General features: G+C 34.4%; 2 protein-coding genes across 4 annotated transcripts; one reads left to right on the top strand and one right to left on the bottom strand.

The window, feature by feature from the left end:
* The first annotated feature begins 493 nt into the window (after window positions 1-493).
* Window positions 494-3846, top strand: LOC118735426. Of its 3 annotated transcripts, none has more exons than XM_036465162.1 (5): window positions 494-858; window positions 1243-1703; window positions 1789-2889; window positions 2949-3343; window positions 3428-3846. In XM_036465162.1, exons 1-5 carry the CDS (start codon window positions 785-787, stop codon window positions 3683-3685), a joined length of 2289 nt encoding a protein of 762 aa, XP_036321055.1. In that variant the 5' UTR covers window positions 494-784; the 3' UTR covers window positions 3686-3846. The 3 variants fall into 3 exon arrangements, with proteins under 3 accessions (XP_036321055.1, XP_036321058.1, XP_036321057.1); XM_036465165.1 differs by having other exon boundaries at window positions 495-755; XM_036465164.1 differs by having other exon boundaries at window positions 495-751.
* LOC118735427 (hydroxymethylglutaryl-CoA lyase, mitochondrial) lies at window positions 3761-5188 on the bottom strand. Its single transcript, XM_036465166.1, has 3 exons — window positions 5116-5188; window positions 4372-5053; window positions 3761-4189 (listed from the first exon to the last, which is right to left on the bottom strand). Exons 1-3 carry the CDS (start codon window positions 5176-5178, stop codon window positions 3948-3950), a joined length of 987 nt encoding a protein of 328 aa, XP_036321059.1. The 5' UTR covers window positions 5179-5188; the 3' UTR covers window positions 3761-3947.
* Window positions 5189-11961: the final 6773 nt, after the last annotated feature.

An 11961-nucleotide genomic window follows, 5' to 3' on the forward strand; every position in this document is an offset into this window, starting at 1 on the left:
CCTACGATTTGTGCAAATCAGACATTGAACAACCGGCCCTAAGTGTGTTAAAGGGCCTATGAGTCGGGAGAAAACCAAAATTCTGGAACGAGTAACGCTTTTATGGAGAATGACGAAATGAAAATAGTGGATTGGTCAAACCGCTTGTATGGTGTGTTTGGCGCCTAAACAATTTTGATATTGAGGCGATTTTTCAATTCACAACGCAAGCGGTTCTATCAAACGTCAACATGGCGGCCAGGAAATGAAAAACTTTCGTTTTTTCTTAAAATTTCCCTCTAATGGCTTGTAAAACCTTCAAACAACCTAACATACAACCCAAATACATAGCTTGAAGCAAACCGTTATTTTGCTTCGTTTTTCAAGCTGCTTGTGCGGTACGTATTTACGCTTTACGTAGTTTGCTTCCGATAAGATACCCGAAAGTTTCACGCGATGTGAACATAGTGTAATATATCGTTAAGATGCAACTCTGAAATTATACATTGCACAGTTGGTAGCTTTTCACTATTCTTCGTTCAATTTTGTTGGTCGCATTTTTCAAAATTCTTTCAACGCTCTATTTCTCGTGCATTGTAATTTGTGCTTGGATATATGTATTTGCTATATGGTTTGCCTTGCTTTTATATGGGCTCATAAATAACAGCAATTAATGTAAAACGTTAAGAAAGGCTGCTGTAAATTATAAACATCGGAAAACTTAAAAGTTTACGGTAAATTGGCTGGAGCCTGCGGTCAACACAATTTGGATGTTGGTATACTTTTTCATCTCTACTCAATACAAATGTCTGGATTGGAAAAATTTCAAGCAAATAAAGCTTGGCGTGCTAAAGTCAAGAAATTGCTTGTTATGCAACGGTAAATACAGAATAATTTACATGTAGTCTGAAAGATTTTAGTTAAGAATATTGGAAGTCCATGGCAATAAATGAATTCTTCAATGAAACCCTGATCTCGTAGAAATGTTACATTTAGAATTTGAAATTTTTCCAAATCGTTGACTATGAAATTGCACATACGTACCTACATAAATACAAGATTGTATGATTAGCTAGAAGATGGCCAAATATAAATATTTTTATACCATTCGCTTTATTATTTAAATCACAATAACATTGTAGAATGCTTCTAATTTTTTATACATTCGTTCCAAGGCGCATCCATACGCATACGCATCCATGCGCCTTGATTCGTTCATACATTTTTTTAAATATTTTATCATTTCATTTATTCACAAAATAGCAATTTAACTCCTCCCATTCACGTCCCAGTGCAGAGCACAAGGTTTAGTTTGGATCTAGCAGAAGATTTGCAGGTGTTTCTTGAAGAAAAAATCATTCCCCGAGAAGGAAGTAGTCACTGTCACTCAAAATATATTCCAGAAAATATGTTCGAAACAGAAAACGACGAAAATAAACCTATCAATTCCAACTTAGCTTCCCGTTGTAATAGTGGTATGAAGAATTTTTCCACTAGGGTACATTGTGATGAAACCATGCTTGGTGGCCAACAACAGGTGGAACAATTCCAATGTTCATCAGACGAGAGTTTTATGGTTTTGGAAAAAATGTGCGATAAAACCGTCTCAGATCCGGACAGTACGTTGTATCAGTACACGCACAGCGATGACAAGGAACTTATTGTAGAAAATGCTAAAAAGCGCAGTTCAGTTGGAACCAATTTTAAAACTCCAAGCAGGAGAGGTATACAATAAATTCATGTTTGCTTTTAAAATGAAATATAAGCACAATATATAATTTTATGTTTACTAACCAAAATATATTTCAGAGCTTACAGAAATAGATGAAGAAGCAAAATCTTTACAGCGATTGCTGCATGACTTATGCGTAGATGAGCAAAAACTACTGGAAAATGAAACTCCGTTAAAGTGCGTTGATGTCACTCAATTAGAAGATATTGAAGCTCCCTCAAAGTTGTGGGATACAACAATTGTGGGAGAGTCTATTTTACAAACATCTCCAGTAAAGATGGTGGGTCTTCTACGACCTTCCACCATAATGGAGGAATGTGGTGACGACGATTCCAACAACTCCTCAAGTGCATATGGGGATGTTTCATCACATGTAAGTTTTCAAAGTGCAGTTAAAGGGAGTGAAACTTCTGCAACCAGTTATTACGAAACGGGCCACGACAGCACTGGAACAAGTGCAGCGAGCAAAGTTTCGCATATTCTAGACGATAATGCGATGAAATATGCTGAGCCATTTGATACAAGTTTTGAGTTAATTAGTCTCGACAAAACGCTTGAGGCACCACAGCAACATCTGGCAACTACAAAGGAGCACAGCAACTTTAGTAAATCCAATCTAGAGAGAGAATCTCCAACATTATCTTTGGACAGTTCTGAAGAAGTTATTGAATTACTGTCGGATGAAGAATTAGACGAAGAGGAAATAAAAGACAATGGAAATGGTGCAGAGTCAGTCAAGCAAAATATTGCTACAGTAACAGACAGCAGCGCTCTATTACAACAAAATTCAATTGAGAATAAATGTGGCCTTAATAACATGAATAAAGAATTAATTGATTTAGAAATGTCATTTGAAAATGACAACAAAGAGAATTGTGGCATCTTTAATGAGAGTGGTGAGCAGTCATTACATTTCAATGACACAATGGAAGAGGTGGAATACATGATGAAGAAAGGCATGCAGTATATGGCAGCGGCAGAGCCATCAAAATCCGTTTCATATTCGCAATCCCCTATACTAAAAGAAATTCCGATTGTCCAACCCACAATGATAATAAAGCCTTTGCAGGAAAAGGAAAGGACATTTACATTTTCTCCAAAGAAGCAAAATAGTAACTGGTCATCACCTAAAAAGGTAAATCATAGCAAGCCAACGGCGATTGTTACGGGAACAAAAGGTATTGAATAAAAGTGTGAAAGTTGCATTATAATTCTGCAATATTCCTTTCTATTTCAGCCAAAACACCTGTTTCAACCCCAAAGCGTACACTGCAAACAAGCGCACAAAAGAATAAGCGCTTTGTAATGGATATGAAACCAATGCCTAAATTAGAGTTATTTAAAAAACCTGTTTCAGCGATTCCGTCACGTCTGAAGGAGCCTACGGGTCGTAAACAATTTTCGCATATTATTAGCCCTGTCGGTGCTTACATGAAAAAAACGGCCACCACTCCACTAATGACTAATTTAAGGCAGCGTTCGGAACATCCAGATGTACACAATGCTACTGTCTTTCGTGAGCTCGAGCAAGAAACGAAAGTTTTCCAACCAAAATTCGGCTCCGTGGTGAATAAGGGCCCTAAGACTTCTAGTTTACCGAAAAAGGCATACATTTCATCAGAATTTAAACACGTAAATATTGATATATACATATGTGCATGGATTTGTAGGATATATACATTTCAAATAAATTTCATGGATATTTTTTTATGATAGATCGTTGATGAGCGCTCGCCTGTTACAATACCTGGTGGCAAGAAAATTCAAAAATACCTTGAAAATGCTATGCTACCAGCTGTGGTACGGCACGAAGGTAAATTGAAAATGTCTGCCAAAGAAGCAAACCGCGAGGCAGCAGCACAAAAAGCGAGCTTTGGGAACGCGTCGCAGCGTAATAATGGCAGTTTGGCGAATTTGTCGTTAATGTCGGGTGACATATCTTTATACACAATGAAGGATGCACAAAAATTTTAGACAGGCGCTTCATTATAAAAATGCAAACCATTTTTTTATGTTACCCAATTCGTCTTAATTAGATTTACTTATCGTAATTACTATATTGAAAACACTTTCAAAACTTCTTATTTACTTTACACTAAAAATAAACACACGCATATTCATATCAATAAAACTAGTTTTATAAATGCAATAGTATCGCAGATTCGTTTCCATATTTGATTTTTTTGAGCTGTTCCTTGTATCTATTTAATTTCAATATTCACCTGCTAAAATATGATTAATTCTTTTCATTTGGTTGTGTGCCCTTCCAAGCACGGTTTACTTTTGATTGGGTTTCGCGTCCCAACTCTTGGCATATAAATCGCCCAACCGCAATAAGCTTCTCGAGGTTTATTCCAGTTTCAATGCCCATGCCATGTAACATATAAACTACATCCTCGGTCGCTACATTACCGGAGGCGCCACGGGCATAAGGGCAGCCGCCAAGCCCTGACACTGACGAGTCCACAACTATTATGCCTATGTAAATTAAAAAGTAAGAAATCTTGCACATCATTCGATTGCTACTAAATATGCGGTTATAATTAAACAAAAGCGTAGACGTATTGCAATGTATTAATACATTTTAAACTGGTCTGCATCCCGGTATTCGTTACGATGATCTTGCAAATGACATTTTTTCTTATTTCAAGATATCTTACCATATTCCAAGGCGACTAGTATGTTTGCTAACGCTTGTCCATAGGTGTCATGGCAGTGCACGGCAAGTTCTTTCGGTGGCACAACTTTTACCACTTCTTCCAACATGCGGCGCATAGAACCTGGCGTCCCCACGCCAATAGTGTCTCCTAATGATATTTCATAACATCCCAAACTGTAGAGCTCAGCCGCAACTTTGGCAACTGCACTTGGCTTCACTGCACCCTCATAGGGGCAACCCAATACAGTGGACACGTAGCCGCGCACTTTGACATTAGCCTGTTTTGCTGCTTCCAATACTGGCTTGAAGCGCTTCATACTCTCGGCTACCGTACAATTTAAATTCTTCATGGAAAATGTATCCGATGCCGCACCAAACACCGCTACTTCGTTGGCACCGGCGGCCAGGGCACTTTCGAAGCCTTTTAGATTGGGTGTAAGTACTGGGTAGGTGATTCCGGGTCTTTTCTGTATGCCACACATCACTTCCATATTATCGCCCATTTGTGGCACCCATTTTGGGCTAACAAAGGATGTGGCCTCAATTGTTCGTAGACCTGTGTCAGACAATTGATCGATCAGCGAAATTTTAACCGCTGCCGGCAATATTTTCGGCTCATTCTGAAGGCCATCACGCGGCCCGACTTCAACAACACGGACTGCTGTAGGAGGGGTGCTGATGTGCTATAGCAATTTCAAGTATTATAAATCAAAGTCGGAACTTCCAATAAAGTGTTTTTACTTACCGTTGCAAAAAGGCGATTTACTATATTTTTGCCGTAAACTAATAGTGCTTTTGATGTAAACATGTTGATTCGACTATAACCTTTATACATTCATTCTTACCCTGCAGTTAAATTTAGAGACAGTCTGACAAAGCGCTAGCTCCGAACTACATATATCATAACCATCTCTGAACTAGTGCAAAACGGATGCAGAGCGGGACAGTTGAAGCTTGCGATGTAAATGTGTAAATGCTAACTACTCGTACAATACGAAAGTAGCTCAGCGAGAAGACCTCCGACTCGAGCATAAATTTAAATTGTTGTGTACAGCTTACAATAATTTTTATTTTTTAATAAAATTCACAGTCAATAAAGTTTAGGCACAGCGATTTTTTTTACAATACGGGCAATTATTTTTTAAATATTTTATTTTGCGCTAATTTTTTCTAAAAATGTGGTTAATTCTACAACAAAAACCCCAAAAATCAAAGTTCCAAACCTTGTGCAAAATTAAAGAACATTTTGCAAGATTCATTCAAATATTGCAATTTTTATTTACGCTCTCTTGGAAAAAGTTGAGTATGCAGTTTTTTAGCCCATTCAATTTTAGTATAATAAACTGCAAGTAAGAGGAAGATAGGACTTACCATTGATTTTTAGGATTTTGTTTTGTTGAAGGTGTTGCACATTTTTTCCATATAAAAAAATTATCAAACATTATTTTATATAGAGAAAATGAGCGACACCTTCAACAAAAAAATTTATAAAAAGCAATGGTAAGTCCTAGTTACCTCAAACTTGTGCTTTGTTATACTAAAATTGAATGTGCTAAAAAACTACATACTCAACTTTTTTCTAGAGAGCGCAAATAAAAAGTGCAATATTTGAATGAAGTTTTGCAGAATTTTCTTTGATTTTGCACAATGTTTGGAAGTCTGATGAGGAAATGTGGTGATTTCCGAAATAGCTATCACTTCTACCATTTTTTCAAATTATTGTTGCTTTTCCACAATAAATTTTCATTTAAAAAAAAATGGCCTCGAGCTCAATAAAAATTGTTGAATAGAAAAATAAAATATTTAAAAAATAGTTGCCCGTATTGTAAAAAAATCGCTGTACCTAAACTTTATTAACTGACTGTATGTAACAAAAAGGGAATCTGCAAAAGAAAAATCGTAAAAAACGTAAAATATATCCAAAAATGGAATCTTACAAACGGTTTCTTATAAAAAAAACTGTCCAAAACTAGTTGCCAAGTAATGTACTGGGTGACAATTGACATCGCCGAGTAAATCTGGATAGTTGAAAGCATTGCTTGGGTATTGAGCTAGAACTAGTACTGAGTGCAAAAGGTCTAGTTCTACGCTAGTCGGATTTCCTGCAGGGAACAAATGCAGAAATATGTTTATACACTGTTTACCATAGGTCCATTCAATAACTTTTCCAGTAAGTACTTGCAGCGAGAGAGTAAACGAAAAATAGAGAGTAAAATTGAGAGCAAGAGAAAAAGTTATTGAACGCAAAACTAGTAAAAACTTGCAACTTAAGCCATTTTGACACTTTCTGACAGTTAAGTTTTGGCGCGCAATTTTCTTTTTAATTGGGAATAGTTCCCATCGTCATAAAAATAAAAAAATATACAATAGATTTAAATTTTTCATCCATATTTTCATTTCACTAATTATGTTTCATCAAATCATCCTCTTAAACAGTTTGTTTACACTTGAATATGAAACATAACCTTACTTTTTGACTCTGCAAATTACTGCTAGTAAAATTTTTACTTGCAAGAATTTGCAGCTATCTCGGGTTGTTACGCTCTCGAATTAATACTCGCTTGCAAATATTGTGGGTTATTGAATGCATTTCCAGTAAAAACTTGCAAGTGCTAGTAACAATTCGTAACAATTTTTTGATAATGAATGGACCTCATGATAAAAACATTAGTCCCCTTTCAGACACGTCAAGTCTTGAAAGCAATTTTTATCGCATTCTTGTTTGTGTTTTCTCTTTGCTTCCACACGCGTCAAGTTTTATTAAATTCAAGTCCTCGGATCTTTAAATGGGAAGCAACGAAAAGATCAAAAGAGAACAAGAAAACTTGAAACGAATTGACGGTACGGAGGTATCTGTACTCTTCCCCTCTCTTCCCACCTCCTTCACCAACGAACGAGCAGACTTGAAAGCAAGACTTGACGTGTCTGAAAGGGGACTTACAAGGTAAAATCATTGAGAGACAGTCTGACGTTTGCCCTCAATATAATCTTAAGACTCGAACTCAAGCTCACACACACATTCTCATTTTTAATCTCAAACAACAATAATTGGGAACAATTTCATTTTTTTATTTTCAATTATTTGAACGTCAGAAAAAAATCGTGGGAGAATGGTTTTACCTTCTAATGTCTTTATCATGCTGTTTACCCATGGTCAGGAGCCATGCAAATTTTGGATTTATTTACAAGGAAATGTTTTTTTCCGGCTTTTGCACGTTGTTCGCACCTTTTTTATTAAAAATATATAAAATTTAAACTTCCAAAGGAGACTTCAACGTAAATGTTCTTTTTATTTTATAATAAAAATCACGAACGCATTATGTGTTCAATTTTTAATTTTCTTATGTTGAATGTGATTTAAAAAGGTTATTCTAAAGAATTTTCTTCCTAAATAAAACGTTTTTATAATATTTTGGTGAAAATTTACTTTTAAATTTCTCATCAGATTTTGCAAAAAATTAGGCTTTGTGGTTAGTGTGTCACCACTAACTTCAACAAATTTTTAATTTCAACATTTCAATGAATGAAAAAAACTTAAATTATTATGTAATAATTTTCAGGTCCATTATATTCCACAACCTGGAGTGGACTGAGAAATCTTCTGCTTAAAAATCTCTTACTTCTAGTGATCAGGCAGCATGAATTTGATGAAATGTCATAATTTTATTAACAGTCAAATGGTTAGCAGCAACAACGAATGTCATTAAATGGAACTACCTTCTTTTTTGTATCATGCTGTTTACTATATATAGTTACGGTGGCCATCCGATCTGTTTTTTGCAGGACCGTACTGTGGGCGCGTTCAGAAATGCATCAAGCCAAAGCATCAGTCTCTTTTATTTCTAAACTATAATTGATGGAAATATCAAATATGCGCAACCCCAGTTAAAAGCCGAATTGGAACTTAGTTGCTCAAATAAAATATTTCCATCAATTACAGTTTAGAAATAAAAGACTCTGATGCTTTAGCTTGATGCTTTTCTGAACGCACCCTGTTATTCAAAGGTCTGTTCTGCGTAGTTTTTCAAAACAGAAAAACCTCCAAATGTACTGATTTTTTCCAAGTGTCTTGCGTTCGTCCCGCATTTTATTCGATATTTTAAAATAAACGGCGGGAGTCCTTTACTTATCAACATATAAGGCAGTGGCGATAGCTGATTGATAACTACATGAGGATGAGGCTGATTTTGAAGCTTCAACAAGTCATGCGTTCTATATTTTGTAAGACCATTTACAATGGGTGACGAAAAAATTAAGACCGGCATCAAAAAATCCCAGTAGCACTGTTCTAAAAATTTTGAGTTAACGCTGAATCTAAGAAATAAACGTTTTCCAAACTAATTTTGGTTTGCTTAACACGTCAACAATAGGCAATTATCTTTTTAAAGAAGCGTTTTCGAGATTTTTCCGCTAAACGTGTTTTTTTATTTTATTTTTCGGAGCTATTTGTCCATATCTTATGAAAAAAATTCAATCAATCAGCGTAATAGCCCCACAATTCGAAAGGTATCTTACAAAAATATATACCTGTGCCGATTTCAATGAAAAGTGTTACAAGCGAGCAAAGTCGAAAAAAGTGAAATTTTAAATTAAAAATTTCACACTCTTAGTTTATTCTATTTTAAATTATTCTTAAAATTCGATATAAAAGTGAAATCATTACAGTAAATTTTGAGCCTAAAAGCATAAACAGACGGCAGCGTTGATCCGGATCAACTCGGAAATTAACTGCAGTTGATCTGGATTAAGTCCAAGTTAACCCAGATCAACGTTGCCGTCTGTTTAAGCCTTAAGATAATGAAAGTCTGAAGAGAAATGTAGACGTTATGGCACTTTCTTCAAAAATTATATATTTTTGTAAAATGATTATCAATACCTTTCGATCTGTAGGTCGATTCCAGAGATATTGACGAATAACGTTTTTTTGTGAATACCTCGAAAACGCTTCTTTGAAGTAATGGGTATGGTTTTCGTGTTCAACGACCCAAAGTTTGCCTAGAAAATACCATTTTACAGAGGTTAGTTTTTCGTGTAAACTAGTTGTATTATAATTTTACAAATATTTAATAAAATATTTAATAAAAGATTTATTAATACCAATGAAGAAAATGTAAATAAAAAAACTAAGAAAATATATATTTTTTGAATTACAGTAAAACCCGCTTAAGTACCTCACGAAAAATGTCAACTTTCTGAGGTACTCAGGCGGGTTGGGTACTTAAAAGAACCCGCTTAAGTACCTCGATGCGTTTACTTAAGCGAACATAATGATTGATTCTTGTTAACTTAATGAAGTATACGTAGTTTAAAACCAAAATCGTAGCCTTATTTAAACACATAAACACACAAAGAAAAGTTTATTAAAAAATAGATAAAGTAATTCTTTAAAAATCATTGATTACCAGGGACGGTAATAATTATGAGTAAAATAATTTAAATCAGCATTTAATCATTATGAGTTTTATTTTTTTTCGCTCTAAAATAATAATTATTATTGATTTTTGATATTTTTGCTCAGCGGAAATAATTATTATTTGATTTTTATTTTTTCGATCACAAATAATGATTATTTATGATTCTCATTTTTTCGCTCAGAGATAATAATTATTATTGAGTTTTATTTTTGCACTTGAAAATAATGATTATTCATAAAGTTGAAAAGGCTATACAGACGCAACTTACTGAAATTTTGACCTGAAAATTTTTAGGCTTATTCGGGCTGGTACTTTTAAGTGAAAAAAATAAAACTCACTAATAATTATTATCTTTGAGCGAAATAATAAAAATCATTAAGTAATCATTATTTTTGATCGAAAAAATAAAAATAATTACTTTTGAGCGAAAAATTAAAACTCAAATATTAATTATTATTATTAATATTTCTTGGTTAAACTCGAAAAATAAAAATCATTGCAAATTACAGTGGGACGTACGAGAACAAATACGTAAGTACCTATAAATAAAATTGTTTTACGACGATTACAACTTGTTGATTTTTTTTTTGGGTAAAATTCAAAAAATAATGATTATTTTCCGTCCCTGTCGATTACACATACTTACTTTTACATATGCACATACAATTTGTACCAAATTCAAAATGATACTGTTTGCCGCTTGTGTTTATTAATTTTTAAGATTTTTCAATTAAAATACAGTTCATTGCATAACAAATATCATATAAACATAAGCTTAAAATTTTGTATAACAGTGAAAATTATCAAATTTTCATCAAAGTTTCAAACTATTTTTTCAGAAGTGACACCATTCAATTTTAGTGTAACAAGTTGCAAGTAGCAAAAAATTACCGTTCATTTTTTAGAATTTTTTTGCCCAAGGTGCTACGGTTTTCTTCACATAAAAAGATGGTGTTTATTCAATGTATGGAAGCAGATACGACAAAAAATTCTAAAAAATCAACGGTTATTTTTAGCCACTTGAAACCTGCATGTTGTTACACTGACAGTGGCAATTAATATCCATTATGTAGCGCTGCCACTGAATTTTATAATATGTATATATTTTAAGACATTTTAAGAGCTCACTTAAAAGGGGAAAGTCATAAGTAAAATGGTAAATGGGATACGAAAAATTTAGGTACTTAGGCGGGTTGGGTAAATAAGCGGGAGAGGTACTTAAGAGAGGGATTTTTTTCAGATTATATGAAAATTTCGTGGTGCCAAAAAATTTTGGTTACTTAAGCGGGTTAGGTACTTAAGCGGGTTTCACTGTATTAATCCAATTTCTTACAGCCTTATTCTGTATCACGAACGATAGGCAAAACGAATGATTCGTCTGCAGACGACAACCCCTCTGATTGCGATTTTAAACTCTATCGGTCGTCTTCGTATTGCTTTTCATAAATACATTACGATGCAATGGTCTCGCTTGCATTTAAACCGGCTAAAATGCGGTGGTTGAATGCTTGCGGTGGTGCAAATGGCGTTGATAGTAACAGTTGTTGTTGAGTTTTTTCTTTTATTGTAATTGTCACAGTACGAAATCATTTGTTAAACGCTGGCACAAATGTCGGACAGTTTTCCAAAATTTGCATATGGAAACGTACATATACGCGTAGCTTTTTTCTTTTTTTTTTAAGCAATATTCATTCTGTCCTGCAGTTGAGTAATGCTGTTATTGTCATTGTCATGCTTGTCAAACAGTCATTTTTGTAGTTTCGTTTTTTTCCTATCCTCGGCTTAGCCAAACACACAAAACAAATGTTTGTGACAGGCAAAAAAAAGTAAATATGTATGTACTAAATCTGTACGAAACCTGTAAGACTTGTCTAAATAGTCAACTTTTTATTCAGACATTTGTGCGACTTGTCTGATATCAGAAATTAGGTGTGTACGCGTATTGAGAGGACAAAATTCTCCAGCAGCAAAAGTCCTGAGAATTTAGCAGCATTCGCTCTCAAAGAGACGAAATATCAACAGAAGTACGAGAACGCAAAATTTGCAAAAACTTGCAACCTTCGAAACAGCTGATCACTTGCACAGTTGCCACTGGTGATTAATTTGGCAATTTATTTTCTGTTTGGTACATTTTCCCCCGATTTGGCATTTTATACAATTGAATAGTTTTCGATAAG

Source organism: Rhagoletis pomonella, unplaced genomic scaffold (genome assembly GCF_013731165.1).
Source record: "Rhagoletis pomonella isolate Grant_MI unplaced genomic scaffold, Rhpom_1.0 Rhpom_scaffold_00003, whole genome shotgun sequence".
NCBI classification, from domain to species: Eukaryota; Metazoa; Arthropoda; class Insecta; order Diptera; family Tephritidae; genus Rhagoletis; species Rhagoletis pomonella.